General features: G+C 41.4%; 1 protein-coding gene across 5 annotated transcripts in view; it reads left to right on the top strand.

Annotated features, from left to right (window-relative positions):
• Window positions 1-15,366, top strand: part of rap1gap2a (RAP1 GTPase activating protein 2a) — a 74,804-nt gene that overhangs the window by 56,728 nt on the left and 2,710 nt on the right. For 3 of the 5 annotated variants that reach the window (XM_058634798.1, XM_058634796.1, XM_058634799.1), the window contains 20 exons: window positions 494-529; window positions 2,305-2,337; window positions 3,389-3,421; window positions 4,301-4,522; window positions 4,608-4,711; window positions 5,730-5,808; window positions 7,155-7,208; window positions 8,326-8,409; window positions 8,536-8,636; window positions 9,052-9,181; window positions 9,451-9,606; window positions 10,264-10,335; window positions 11,212-11,298; window positions 11,444-11,584; window positions 12,502-12,651; window positions 13,515-13,627; window positions 13,737-13,832; window positions 13,974-14,094; window positions 15,046-15,148; window positions 15,275-15,348. In XM_058634798.1, the coding sequence (XP_058490781.1) occupies window positions 494-529; window positions 2,305-2,337; window positions 3,389-3,421; window positions 4,301-4,522; window positions 4,608-4,711; window positions 5,730-5,808; window positions 7,155-7,208; window positions 8,326-8,409; window positions 8,536-8,636; window positions 9,052-9,181; window positions 9,451-9,606; window positions 10,264-10,335; window positions 11,212-11,298; window positions 11,444-11,584; window positions 12,502-12,651; window positions 13,515-13,627; window positions 13,737-13,832; window positions 13,974-14,094; window positions 15,046-15,148; window positions 15,275-15,348 (1,989 nt within the window). The remainder of the gene's footprint in view (window positions 1-493; window positions 530-2,304; window positions 2,338-3,388; window positions 3,422-4,300; window positions 4,523-4,607; window positions 4,712-5,729; window positions 5,809-7,154; window positions 7,209-8,325; window positions 8,410-8,535; window positions 8,637-9,051; window positions 9,182-9,450; window positions 9,607-10,263; window positions 10,336-11,211; window positions 11,299-11,443; window positions 11,585-12,501; window positions 12,652-13,514; window positions 13,628-13,736; window positions 13,833-13,973; window positions 14,095-15,045; window positions 15,149-15,274; window positions 15,349-15,366) is intronic. The other 2 variants (XM_058634797.1, XM_058634800.1) reach the window with 1 other exon arrangement.

The raw sequence follows: 15,366 nt of genomic DNA, 5'->3' as shown, positions 1-15,366 counted from the left end.
TAGTGGCATTGTTAATGATTCTGGACCATGAGTGTTTGTGAACGCACAAGCCAAGATTTCCTCTGCTCACTTTGCATTAACACATTGTTCCTGCACCAAAATGGAAGCACGGAGACACAAGGCACGCGGACCGCACCATTATCACCCTCGCAGCGCGTTTACGCGTTGCCGTGGGAGAATGTGTGAATGCAGTCAAGGATACACGTCTGCGTGAGTGCGTGTGTGGACATAGTGCTGCCCTGTGAGGAAGTGGTTGCTTATCAGTGCGTGAGCATACGGGTGTGAGTGACCCTGCTCTCCTCATACAGCTGTGAAGGAGAGTCACACACAGTCAACCAATGTCATTCTTGTTCCACCTTAAAATGTTGGTGTAAATGAATGAGTGCTGACAGAGTAGTTGTACTGAACAACATTTGTTTGGTGTCAGCGGATTTTGCTGAGGTTTTGCTGTGTCACACCCTGTTTTAAAAGTGTTCCTCTGTGTCTCTTTCAGTCTGCAGACTTCTTCGATATGCTGGAGAGGATGCAGGTATGAAACTATTATATGTACTATATACTATAAACAAGGTATCTTCCCCTTTTTACACTTTTTTTTTCTTTCTCCTCTCGTATTTTGACTAAAAGTATTGAGCAGTGTGACAATGAGAACATGAACATGGTTCAGACCTCTCTTTTCTGCAGCTCAACCAGATACAAACATGAAACAGACTCTGATGATTCAATCAGTGTAGGTCAGCTGGGTTTGGTCGTTTGCTGTGTGGTGGATGGCCATGCAGGGATCAGAGGCAGATAGACAATGTTGCGGCAAGGAAAAGAGAGCAATGTCTTGTTGTGTATGATTTCCCTGAAAGAAAAAGTACAGGATGCTGAACCCCCAATGAACACAAACTATGCTTTTCTCTCTGTGCTAAAGACCTCATTTTATGTCAAAGAAAACTATAAAAACACATTTATGCACCCAATGCTGCCCTTGGTGACATGTTCCTTCAGACAAGGACACAAATGAAAATTGTAAAGAATAATTGCATCACTTACTGCTTTTAATGAATGTGTTTGTTAAAATCTAAAAATACCCAGCTGTTTGAGGAAACATGAACGTCAGGGTTGAGTTTGAGGAAACTGGAAAGTACTGCGAGTCGGACTCATACACTGTTGGCATTGTTCTTTAGGTGCAATTTGTAGACCTTCAATATGAATCATGATTTCCCCCAAAATAACACAGAAGGTGAAAAAAACTGAGAAAAGTAGGAAAATAAATCTTGAGGCAAGGATGCTTTACAGACTGAGCGAAGACGTCACAGGAGTTATTTGGAAAGTGTGATTTTAGGATGACAGTCACTCTCTCTTTCTCACGCGCACACACACACACACACACACACACAGTGAGGCTGTGCACCTCATTTGTCTCCTCTGAACCTCAGCTAGCATTGACCTGCTCTGTTGAGCTCTGCCACCTATAAATCCTCGTTTTTAAACAGTGTCCAGCGTGTGCTCCAATAGTGTAATCTGGATGCCGCTGATAAAGGTCACATTTTTGATCCCCCATCTTCTCTCATCCTTTCTTTTCCTCTTCTTTATCGCCTAATATCTCACCCCACTGCCTCTCCCATTTTTCCCTTTGTGCTCTCTCCATCATTGTCTATCTGCCTCTGACTAAAAATTGAAGCCTCTTAGGATGGTCTTTGTGATTGTTCTTGTATTGTGGACAATGAGTCCCCTGTGACTGTCACAGCTGCTCCATCAATATGCACTCAGGCAGACACACTCCATTTGTGTGTGTACTGAGGGTCCATTAGTCTGTGCTTGTACTGTTCAAATGAATGCAGTCTGAATGCTTGGTATGATTGTATGTGTTTGAAGTAATGGTACCGGTGTGTATGTGTGTCATTCATGTGTTTATTTCCTCAGTTGTCATTCACTTGGACGAGCTCTTGTTTCTACCAGACATGGCTTTTCACATTTCTATATGTTTATGTATACAATATAAAACACAGGAGACTGATGAAGGCCTCAGCCTGTATGTCAGCACTGATGTATCCCAGTACATAAAATAGGAATATGAGTGTCTATCTGTATTACCTGTGTGCGTGCATGCATGTTTCTATGTGTCTTTCTACATACATGTACGACTCATGACTCCTTCAGTTAAATCCACCCGGCAAGAGACATGGTGTGATCAAAAAACAAAAGTGCTATGTCATGTTCGAAGAGTTTTAAAATGCAGGGAAAAGAAAAAAAAACAGTGAACTTGCTTTTTGACCCTTGTGCTTTTCCGTCCTCATGCTGCGCTCGGACACTAATCAGGTGCCTAAACCTGAAGAGACCAAAAAATGGAAGGTGTGACCAGACACACGCTTGTTCATATCGAGTGTGGATCTCATCCGTTTGTGGGTTGAGGATTTTTCAGAGGGCTGTGGTGCCGCAAGTGACGTACTGAGGGCCGGCTGCCAATGAAAAGCCGGCGCCGGCAATTATTCCCTAAGCTAGAAGTCCCAAAGTTTTCACTACAATAGAGGATTTTGAGAGAAATCTCCGAAAAGTGGAAGAGACGGCTTCTAAGTATATCACGTACAAGAAACAACTCAATTTCAGGGAATAGAGCAGGGGTTTAGGGTTAGGCATAGAGAAGAAGTGAGTTTAGGGTTAGGGCCATATAAGTAAAAAGATGTCACAGTAAAGGCTATATTTCGTAGTCCTTGGTTACTACGGCCCTCAGTAAGTCACTTCCGGCACCACAGCCCTCTGAAAAATCCTCAACCCCGTTTGTGTTATGTCCTCCATTTTTCTGTGTGACTTCCTTCATCACTGCTTTATCATGCCTGCTCCTGATTGCACTTGTCTCGTCTATCTGCTCATGAGGGATGATGAACACCCCTGTGAACATTTTTCACTTTTTTCTCAGGGCTCTTAAAGTACAAAATCAATAGCCTCCTGATCTGATTGATTACAAACTGAATGAACTCCAGCCATCAATTGATCCTCCTAAAGCCTGCCAGTGTCCCGACCCCTGTCGGAATATAAATGCCCGGCTCTCTGTAGCATCATACTCTCCATGGTGCAGAAGAGCCTCCTCACTTTTTAGAGGTCGTACATCGGAGCGGTACTTTGCTAGCAGGCTGTCAAATGACTGGAGTAGCTGAATCGAAACAGTCCTGACATCATCAAGAGGTGACACACCCTCACTGACATTAGCTGATGACTCTGCATTTCAGGGTGTTGCATCATGACCCAAGAGTCCATTGGCAAAATAAGTTGTGTTACTCCCTTGTTCCTGTGGTTGTGGTTTGTGTGCTTACAACTGCATCATTGTGGTGAAAGTTGGTGAAGATCTCTGGTGTTAAAATAAGTCTCTCTAACAGTGTGTGTCTTTTTATCCTCTGTTTAACAGGATGATTATATCCCCTACCCACGGATAGAAGATGTGAGTCATTCCTCACCCACATTACACTTATTACACATGTACATCCCACTTCTCATGTCTAACCTTGAGTTAGGTGTTTCCAAAAATAGAGAAAATATTTAAATTATTTTCTGTTTAATCACAGCAAACTTCCTGGCTTGTGGTTTTTGAGCTTGGCCTTTGAAAAATATTAAAGGGACGATTCAGGTTTTTTTTTTTTAAATTATGGTTTCATGAGGCCGAATGTGCTGCCGTTTCAGTGAAGCAGCCTTGGACCTGGACACTCACTGATAACATGGCTGCCAGCAGGGAAAACTGATTTTAGCTACTTAACAAAAGGCTCACCTGATAAAAATCTACACCTGCTTGGGGCTAGGTTACCTTAAGAATAATGTTTACTTCACAAAAAGACATCCCTTTTCAAGCGAGAGAAAACAAGTTTGTATACAAACTGCTCCCTGCACCAAAGTCCAAAGAGAATATGTGTAATTTTACATCACATGAGTGGTTAATTCACTGCTGCTTCCATCACTAAGTTCACAATTGTTAGTCTGACTGGTGTTTGAAATCACTTGTTTGGATTTAACCAAGTTATGGACTGAGCAGTTTCCAGCCGAAAAGGCAGTCAGATGAGGAGATAAAACATATGCTCTAAGATAGACTTAAGCAGGTGTAGATTGTATTATGTGAAACTTTTGTTCAGAGGCTGAAATCAGATTATCTTCACTACCGGGTGGCAGCCGTGCTATCAGTGAGGAAGAGTGCCAAAAGGTGTCACTGCCTCATGCAGCCACATTTCAAAAACCTGAGCAATCTTTTCAATAAATGTCTCACAGCTCTTATTTATTTATTTCATTTTGGCTCATTTTGGTCTGCCTCCTTTGGCCTCTCTGGCACCAGGTCCTGGAGAAGGGTGGTCCATATCCGCAGGTTATCCTGCCTCAGTTTGGAGGTTATTGGATTGAGGATGTGGAGGCACCAGCTGGGACCCCCTCCTCCTCAGAGTCCAGTTTCTGTGAGGAAGAGGACAGAGAAGATGGGATGAGCCCTGGTGGGGGGCACAGTTATCGCCTGGAGTGCAACAGCACGGCGCGTGCCTACCGCAAACACTTTCTCGGCAAGGTTAGTGTGCTTTTTATAAATATGTGGACGGCTGTTGTGTTTGACCCTAAGTCCAACACCTTCTCTCCTATGCTCGTAAATCCAGGAGCACATGAACTACTACTGCACTGGCAGCAGCATCGGCAACCTCATCTTGTCTCTAAAGCACGAGGAGGCCGAAGCACAAGAGTTCTTACGCATCATGCTCAGGTACAATGAGAGAAATACACTGTCATTATGTGTCCAACATGATAAACAACATATTATTTCATTTATCTTGAGTGTCCCCCTGTTGGTTTAGTGTTTAAACCAAAGTACACTATTTTAAAAATGTTAAAAAAAGGCAGTCCATCGACATGAGAAGTAAGGGGATCAAATCAAATAATGCTGACAGAAATATTTTTACAGCAGCATTTTCATTTAAAAGGTTTTTTGTTGTTTTTCCAGCATAGATTATTTGTGGCACTAGTTCAAACATAAGCAAATCACTGCAGCCACAGTGAACTTGTCCAACTTGTAAATGGTCTGTATTTATGTTGTTCCTTTCTTGTCTTGATGACCACTCGAAAACTGCTCTCCACTACAGTTTTACCATTCATTCACTCACACATTCATTCAGTGCATCTACATTCAGTCACACATCTACCCATTCACATGCTGCCAGCACAGTCGTCAAGTGTCTTGCCAAGGGACACATCAGCATGTAGTCTAGAGGTGCCTGGAATTGAACCCCTGGCAGTTGGAGACTTGGATTTGCTTCAGAACCCCCCCCCCCCCCCCCAAAGGCAAATTAGTATGATATTAATTCCATGGCAATCCACCTGATATTTGATGAGATGTGTTTGTCTGGACTAAAGTGACAAACTGAATGCAAACATGGCTCAGTCACCTGAATAATAACTGTTACTGTAGTGCTTTGCGTCATGGCTTACTGAGGACAGATACGTGGTTCTGTCATGGACAACTTTCCTGCAATTATCACAGCCGGTGACATTTTAATGAAGAGCCGACTAAAAGAATGAAGAAAATCTCTTTTTTATTGGCTACTGTTGGCACCGAGGAGGAGACTGTAGCCAGGTGATGGCTAATCTTCCCTTTGGCAGCTGACAGTGATGCTGTTGGTTCTGTTGACGGCATTATTCTGCACTTGGTATTAATCAGCCATCATTTGCTGCAGTTTTTTTTTTCTCGGTGTGTTGTTGAAACAAATCTCTCACTGCTGTTGCAGGTCGAGGGCCAAAACAGTCCATGACAGGATTTCTTTAGCCGGCATCAACCAGCTGCCCAGTGTGCCTCAGATTGCCAAGGTAATGTGTCTTACAAGAGCATGATATACTGAACAAAGATAATGGGAACTGTAAGTGGATGATATACTGTATTGTAATGGCTCAAGGAGGAGCTGGAGGAAGACAGATATATTTTTTAGCAGCTTACTGACTCCATACTTTGTTCACAGCAGTAACTGATTATTTTTATTATTAGTTTCTAAAAACCATAATTCAGCACAAGATATAATATCACAGTTGATGGCAAAGCAAACTGAATAGAATAAATGTGCACATATTGCGACTACAAGTAAATTAAGACAAACCAATAAAGTGAGAAAAAAGTAACCCAATATATTTGGCAGATTCACCTTGTGAGTTTTTTATTTGTGCATTTCTGTTTTAAATTGATTCAAAAGATTCTAAAGAGGCTGTATCATCAACCAATGACTATATTCATTCTCGATTAATTATTCATTGGTTGATTATACCTCAAAATTTCACAAAATGGTGGAAAATGTCAGTTGGTCTTTCCCAAAATCCATCCAATTGTCATAGACCAACAAAGAAACCAGAATCTATTTACATTTAGGAAGGTGAAATCAAAGACATTTTATAATGTATTTGTATACTAATCCACAAGTAGATTGATTTTTGCAGCCCTTTGCTTGACTCTAAATAAGAAACATATCATTTTAAATGGTCTGTTGAAACCAACAAGCTCTAAAAGTTTTAGGTTTTTAGAAACCCAAAACATACCATCACTCTCAGATCCTGAAGAAACATGAACTAATAAACTGTGTAATCTGTTCATGGTCTAGCTCCACTTTCACTGCAAGAATTTATTAAAAAGAACTCAAACAGGTCAACCAGAGTTCATGAGGAGATTGTTCTGTCCCCTTTGGGAAAAGTGCCTTTGGACATCGCTGTAATTTCCTTTCCAGCATCTGAAACATGGAACACAGTAACAAGTGCAAGTAACATGGTTACTGGAAAATCATGGCTGCTATCACACTTCTGCCTGAACTGTAAATTGTCTGTTATTGCTATTGTATTTTGGATTTTTTTATTTATCCAACATATTCTTATTTATTAGAGACCATCAACCTGTCCAACATGTTTAATGTTCACTGATATACACTGTCCCTGACTTCCAACAGTTATTATCAGTCATTACAAGCCCCATTTTGTACTTGACAAAAGACACGTCACTGATTTATCCTGTCGTGGATGGAAATGTGTCTTTATGATTTTTAGACAGTACATTTTGGTGCATTACCGAATGGCATTTTTCCCTTTCTGAGCCATACAGCAGATGAAGCTTCCAGTCTATACATTCTAAATGATATCAATCAATTACAACAAGTATCTTTCTTTTTTTCTTTCAGCTTCTGTGTGACGATGCCACAGGGCTAAAATTCAATCCAGTCCTGTACCCTCGGGTGAGTTTAAAACTCAGTATGTATCTGCGTCTGCTTCTGTTAACAGGCGGAGAGTTAAAAGTCATTTCTGTTTCCAATAATGCTGTTTATTTGTCACAATTGTATAATAACCTTGATCAAGGTCATTTAAAAAAAAAAAAAAAAAAATATCCTGAAGCATTGTTCAGTTTTCTACCAGGATTATTGCATTTTATTTTATGTGGTTTTATCGTTTTAACCTGGAAAAGGTCCCAGTGAGATTTAGAAACCTGGCCAAGAAGGGGAGCAGCATAAATAAAACATCGCGTTGCAGGCATAAAAGACAGCCGAAGACTAAATAAATAAATGAATACATAAATAAACATTTAAGGAATTTAATTTCATAACCAGCACAAAAACTGTGACATCTCAGGGAAAATGCCTCCGCTTCTTTAATTCTTTAGTTAAGAAGATTAAGAAGAGATTAACTCATTCTGTAGCTCAATCCATGCCGCAGGTGCAGATTGTACCAAAATCTTTTTTTTGTCCAGTCTCCGTGCAGACATTTGGAACAGAAAGTCAGTCCTGAGAAAGCAGAGAGAATTTACCATTACTTCTTTGCACAACACCAAAATAAAGGTTATGCAGGAGCAGACCAGGAATCACTTGAGCTTACCAGCCTTCATTAACTTTCCAGCCTCCTGTGTCTCCATATCAGAAGAAATAGAGCATGACTTAGCCATGCTCTATGGCTAAGTCATGCTCCTCCCCCCCCCCCCCCCCCCCACCGCACCAACATTGCCCTGTTCCTTCATAAGTACACTGTTCAAAAACGGTCAACAACAAGTTTCTAAAACGGAAATGATAGACCTGCTTCTCCTCCAGTGAGCCCCTTGGTGTAGTGGGATGGAGCAAGATTTCGGTCTGTGCCTGAGCAAAGGAAAAAAAACAACCACATTTTTGCCTCTGTCTGCAAGAGGCAGTGACAGGATCACTGCCCTCGCTGGGGGCCGTGACAGTTTGTCACATGTCAGCCCTTCGTAACAAGGGCCCAATACACCTGCCCTGGGGACATTATGTGGAGGAGGAAAACATGTTTTTCTTACTACTCTAGCAAACAACAAGCCTGTAGCATGTCATTGTTTTTGTTAATGCACAGGGATCCCAGTTGATAGTGGCTTACGACGAACACGAGGTGAACAACACCTTCAAATTTGGAGTCATCTACCAAAAGTGTGGGCAGGTGAGCAATGTTGATGTCAGTGTTTTGCATGTTTCACACACACATACACCATCCGATCTTCACTAAATACCTTTCTCTCCAATTTGTTTGTCGTTCTCTACCGCTCCCCTCGTCGCTTTCTCTCAGACGTCAGAGGAAGAGCTGTTTGGAAACAATGAGGAGACGCCAGCTTTCAAGGAGTTTCTCAGCATCCTGGGTGAAAACATTGACCTTCAGGACTTTAAAGGGTGAGTGGAAAAAGTGTGATTGAATAGCAGAAAAGTATGAACATGAAGAAGAGAAAAGGGGTGCACAAGGATATAAAGTGCATTGGTATTGGCCTTAGTTTGGCATATTTGAAGCACTTACTTACTTCTAGCTCTTGTTTGTACCCAAATGCACTAAGTTGCTTTGGATAAAAGCTACTAAATGACATGTAATGTAATGTAAAAGCATAAAGTGAAGATAAACTGATACTACAGAAATAAAGTGCCACACAATCCCGATTAAGAGACATGGATAGTGCATTTATTGTAACAACGTGTAAGTATCAACCAGAAGAGAAGCTTTAAATTGTTGTTTAAATGAAAATGAGAATGAAATCTTATCACTGAAGTATGGAGACACAGATGACATGACACTCATGCTTTGGTATTGTGACAGGTTTCGCGGTGGCTTGGACGTATCCCACGGACAGACGGGGTCTGAATCTGTCTACACTGTCTTCAGACAGAGAGAGATTATGTTCCACGTTTCTACCAAGCTACCCTACACCGAGGGAGACGTCCAGCAGGTGCATCACGTTAACGCTGGATTTATCAGTGTTACAACAAAGGCACAGCTGCAGTGACTCAACCATATCAATACATGACAATCTGTCTTGTCAAATTGCTGTTTTAAATCAACTGTTTTTTATAAGCCACTAAAATCCCACTTAGAAACATAAAAAAAAAAAAAAACATCGCTGCTGGTTTATGTGTCATAGAAGACAAACTATGCTCCACAACCACAGAATGAAATCTGCTGACCCACTTATAAATATTTTCTCTTCTGCTTCCTCAGCTCCAGAGGAAAAGGCACATAGGAAATGACATTGTGGCCGCGGTCTTCCAGGAAGGGCCCACGCCGTTTGTCCCAGACATGATTGCCTCCAACTTCTTGCATGCTTATGTGCTGGTGCAGGCTGAGAACCCATGTACAGAAAACACATCGTACAAGGTAGAGACCCTGACCAGTGTGAGGAAATAACTGTGCTTGTGCAGCATGATGCTCTGCAACAACCGTGAATGACAATAATGAAGAAACTCTGTGAGAAAGGGACAGTGTCTCAATAGTCATGTGTGCATGCGTCGTCTGGATGTTGTCAAATGTGTCTTAGCACCGCATCGTGGGCTGTCCCATTTGTCATCAAGTCATTTAAACTAATTCTCCATATTGTTTTATCAGGGTTTGATTAAAAAGAATAAGAAGCTTAACCAGGTTTATTTGACCTGTTGTTGTAAATCAGAAATCTGTGCGGTGATAAGTTTTGTAAATCATCATGCTAGGTTAGTAACATTTGATACATCACACGCCGGCATCTGCATTTACTCCAGTATTACATAAAATAAAATCCATCAAAAATAATAAATAATAATAAAAAGACTAATAAAACTGGTACAGCACAAATCTAGAGCTGACTCAAGAAAAATCCTACTTGCAGGATGCAGCCTTGACTATTGAGACAGTGGTCCTGTCAGCAAAGTCCACACAGATATTACTGGGCAAAAAAGACATAAAAAAATGTTTATGATGAATCATTTAACACTGGTGATGACAAGTGTTCCTCCAGCATTAAACCTGAGCGCTCCTGACTCACTCCTTTCATCTGTAAAGGTGTCTGTAACTGCGAGGGAGGACGTACCTCCTTTTGGACCGCTTCTCCCAAACCCGGCAGTCTTCAAGAAGGTGAGTGACAGAGTTGAGTCTCCACTTGACCTGTAGTCCAGACTTTTCAATTCAATGTCTCAGCTGAAAGACTGATTATTGTTTTGAATCATTCCCACATGGTCACCCAGCTCACACTTTAGCAGGACAAATAAATCCAATGATTTAGAGTAGACCGTTGTTGTTGTTTACGACTCTGCAACATGTAAAAAAAAAAATTCCTCTAAAACTTGCATTTCAAGATCAGGTAGAGTTGGAGAAAAATATGACTGAATAGGAAATCCGGCTACTTAAAGGTCCAGAATGATATATTTTGCGAGGGTTTATTGACAGAAATAGTATAGACTACCCATAAGTATGTTAGATGGGTGTATAATAATCATAAAATGAATGAAAAATTGTACTTGAGGCAAGGGCCTTTGACAGGAAGCATATTAAGCAAACAAAGTACAACAATCCTGTATGCGAAGGCCACCATATTTCCCTGCAGTAGACTGAAATGATCAGATACCACCAAACATTGGATATTTAACGAGATATGGTTTAAAATACTACAAGACTACAGTGTGTCCAAGACTCTACAACATGTACCTGTCCTTTTTTTCTTGCATTTCAGCCGCAGAAAGAGTTATAGAAAAATATGTATCACTCAGATACTCTGGCTACATAGATCACATTTGCATTGTATTAGTGCTATCAGAGAGAACAGAACCTGAGGCGATGGGAATTTTTGGTTTCTTCTTGCTGATGCGTGTGATTAAACACATGGTGCTGCAAAAATATAATCTGTATGATGTTGATAAAGGTCACCTTGTCCTTTCTTCGTCACTGCCCTCCACTCCCATTGTTCCTCAACTCCACCTCTCTCTTCCTCCCCCTCCTGTTCTCTCCCTCCAGGGTCCTGAGTTCCGAGACTTCCTGCTGACAAAGTTGATCAATGCTGAAAATGCCTGCTACAAATCTGACAAATTCGCCAAACTGGAGGTGACACTTACTCACGCAGTCGCACTCAAAACACCCCAGCATGCTACCAATCGCTGTTCAGCATCATCTATAATCACCATCATAATCAACATCCCAATCATGTCCCTACATGGGTTTCATTTTCATGTGTGCGAATTGATTTCAGGGGCGAACGCGAGCGGCGCTGCTTGACAACCTCCATGATGAGCTGCATAGGCAGAGTCAGGCCACACTGGGCCTGGGCCAGGCAGGAGACGAGGACAAGCTGGAGAATGGCGGACACGGGGGACTCCTAGAGTCTTTCAAGGTGAATATGACCCCGGACAAAAATGAAAGAGAGCCAGAATAAAACTTCCTTTAGCTCATGACATTTATTTCACCTCTTCCAGTAGCAGCGCGCAAAAATGTGCATCATTTTCACAAAGTAAATATGTGACAAATTGCTACTGGGAATTTTTCTTCTTCATTTGCCCCTCATTTTGTCATCTCACTCTTTTGTTCCCATCATTCACTGTGCCTTCACTTTTTTTCATCTACAACTGAAGAAAAGAAATGGATGTTTTGTCATACCACTGCAATATTCTCTTTGATCTTTGGACGTTTCAGAGACAAATGTGTGATTTTGATGTGATAATTTGGTTCTCTTTGCAGGCATTATGGACAGCTACTTTGCATTTCCTTCAGTCAGTCCCAGGGGGTGCTGTTCTCATTGCTCTCATGGCAGTTACTGTGTATTACCTGTCTGTACTGCTGTAAAATGCACCATGAAATTGCCATTGGATCAATAAACTTATATTTTTATGACATTTTTGTGTTTCTGCTTTAAAACTGAAAAGAATGAATGCTGCATCGACAGCAGAAACAAAACATATTAACATTTAACAGCTTCTGTTGAAATTGGAATATAATTTGACATGGGATTTGGAATTTATTGTGGATTCACCAAAATTGCTATTAGCATTGAGATCAATTATCTTATTGAAAACAATTCATTAAAATACATGGGATTACAACAGCATATGTATCCATGCACTCCAGCTCACTTGTTTCTTGGAGTATTGCACTCTCTGGTGGTGGCTTCTGTAATGCTTTTTAAAATGTAACTTCTTTTACGTTGCTGTCCCTCCACATATACTTTTACCAATGACCTGCATCGGCTTCCTTTACTCTGCACGTCTCTTTCTCCCTCATCCACTGTTTCTCTGTTTTATCTTTCTGGTCCAGAGAGCCATGCGTGTCAGGAGCCACTCCATGGAGACCATGGTTGGGTCACAGCGTCACAGAAGCCCCGGGGTAGGAGGTGGAGTACCGGCCAGCCTAAGTGGCGGAGGACTGCCGCAGAGCACCAGTGAATGCACAAAGAGCACTTTTAATGTGAGTGGTATCAACAGTGGAATGGAGTGAGAAATGAGGAAGATAACTTTTTGATGGGGATGACTTTACATGTTTCTGTCTGATGTGTCTTCAATCATACTCACAATCTCCAATCTCTGCTGAAAAAGGTTTGGCGGCTCATTTCTCGTGTCCATAGTTTTAACAAATTGGAACAACACTCGTTCATCTCATCTTCTACCACTTTATCCTCCACATGAGGGTCGCAGGGTGTGCTGGTGACAATCCCAGCTGACATAGGGTGAAAGGTGGGGTACACCCTGGACAGTTTGCCAGTCTATCACAGGGACACATATAGAGACAAACAACCATTCACTCTCACACTCACACCTACGGTCAGTTTCGAGTATCCAATTTTCCTAATCCCCAAATCTCTATGTTTTTGGACTGTGGGAGGAAACCAGAGAACCCTGAGAAACCCCAAGCGCACACACAGGGAGTGGAATTTTAGTGCAAAAAAAAAAACCGAAAGTAGAAAATGAAGCTTCATAATAGCCACAGCTGGACTGAATACAGCTTGGCAAAGAACAAAGACTTGGCGTCCCTCCATCAGCAGTGTATCACGAGCAGCATTGATTAAAGTGCCACTTGTAACATTTGGAAGTGTAAAATTTAAAATATTAACTTAAGTAATAATAAGTATAATCCTTTTATGTATGCTTAGGCGAGAACAGCTCCACGCTTGTATATGTGATGCATAAACCAACAAAGAAGAAGGGGATCCTGCTATACAAAAGCCACGTCATGGAACACATTTGGGGGAAAAAGGATGGGTGAACTGAGGGGTCTTCCATTTGATGAAATTGTATGTAACTCAAAACCTCATTCTTTCATGTGATCTTCAGCCTCCCGTGTTGCCAGGCAAGTCTCCTCTGAAGAGTCCAGTGAAGCGGCGGTCAGGCCTCTTCCCTCGTCTGCACTCCAGCACAGAAATACCCACAGACAAACACACACGCAGGTTGGTCTCACCGTGTAACGTCCTGGTCTCTATCATTGTTAAACTGAAGATAGCTGGGGCCCAGAAAGTCTTGGTGGTGTTATTACTAAGGCGTCTCCTTTATCTGCAGTGACCAAAAGCCTGCAGAGACCTGCCCATTGTCCCAAGAAGTGAGATCAGAGACATCTAATCCCAGCTCGCCTGAGATCTGCCCCAACAAAGAGAGGTGAGACCAAAGTTCTTTTTTTTTGTTTGTTTTTTCATGGAGATCATCTCAGTTATTCACCCAAAGTCAAAGTTAACGATGTAAATCTTTATGAGAATCCTGTCCACATGATCTGATCCTCTGCTTCTCTTTCCACCACAGGCCGTTTATGAAGATGAAGGAGTGCAGTGGCGGTCGGCCAAACATATCTCGTTCTTCGTCCAGCACCAGCAGCTTCAGCAGCACCACAGGTGAAACAGAGGCTCTGGAAGAACTGGACCCAGTGAGTACAACATTCAAGTTTGTTAACGACAAGCACACAGCGTAGTGAGCATGTATTTATAAAAGTAAATTGAGATGCTGATTGTTTGGCAACAAGTGGAGAGAGCAGAACTGGCAACGTGTTCTTAAATGAGCATGCGGTTGTCTTTCACAGCTTTCACAGATGAAGGAGTCTGTAATTAGAGCTGTCTAATAGAGAGGGTTGAATGTCAGCGCATTGATTATAATGATTACACTTGCTGTGCATCTAAAGACCCTGCCTCTCCATTTTCTTTTTCTCTGTTGCGAGAAATGGTTCAGTGTGTTTAAGTTGTCTAGCGTATTATTAAGGAGCAGAGAAAATGGTTCAAGTAGGTTTTTCCGTGCATGATGCAGCAGTGAGGTAAACGAGTGATACGTAGAAGGGAGAAAGTGATATAATGAATTAAAAGAAACTTATTATGTTTAACAAATGCCTCAAAAATCAATTAGTTCACTGTAAAAGGTCTTTAAATGCAAAGTACGTCACTTCTGCCACTAGAGGGCTATCAGTCAAAACTATATATTTATGTTGGGATGCAGCGAGGGATCATGGGAATTGTTGTCTTTCTGTCTAATTTGGTTTTTCCTTTCCTTAAATAGAAATATGGATGTTATTGTAATCCAGAAATGTTTCCTATTATATTCTAGTAATATTCATGTTTATTGTTAATAGTTATTGTTCCTATGCCAGTTAGATGAGAACATTTATTATATATACAACTTATATATAGATACATAGTAAATATAGTAAAGTGAACTGCAGCCCAGAAAGTTTAACCTTGGTGATTAAAATAATGTCCTCCTTTCCACTCAACTTCCAACTGATCCTTCAATGACTCCGACTTATCTGAGAGAAACGTCACTTATCTTCCTCCTCCACCTCTTCGTTTGTGTTAAATCTGTGCTTTTCTCTTCTCTCTTATTCTCTTAGGTTAGTCAGCCCTCTATAGCTTCCTCCTCTGCCTTTAGCCCTTCGCTTAGTGTGGACAGCCAGGGATCAGGTACTCCTGTCATTATGTGCCGCAGTCCGACAGGTAAACGTTTTATTCTCAAACAGAAACACAATCAACACAAGGCAGACTAAATCGCACATAGTTGTGTTATCTGTAATGGAGATTTTCTTTCCTTTCCTGTCCATTTCCTTCTTGCGACTGTTACAGATGGGAAAAATAAGACGTCACCAAGGTCAAACTTGAAGTTCCGCTTTGACAAAATAAGCCACTCATCTACAGCTGTAAGTCTTTTTCTGGGG

Source organism: Solea solea, chromosome 7 (assembly GCF_958295425.1).
Source record: "Solea solea chromosome 7, fSolSol10.1, whole genome shotgun sequence".
Classification (NCBI taxonomy): Eukaryota; Metazoa; Chordata; class Actinopteri; order Pleuronectiformes; family Soleidae; genus Solea; species Solea solea.
Note: the sequence above shows the minus strand (reverse complement) of the source record. Positions and strands in the feature narration are given on the sequence as shown.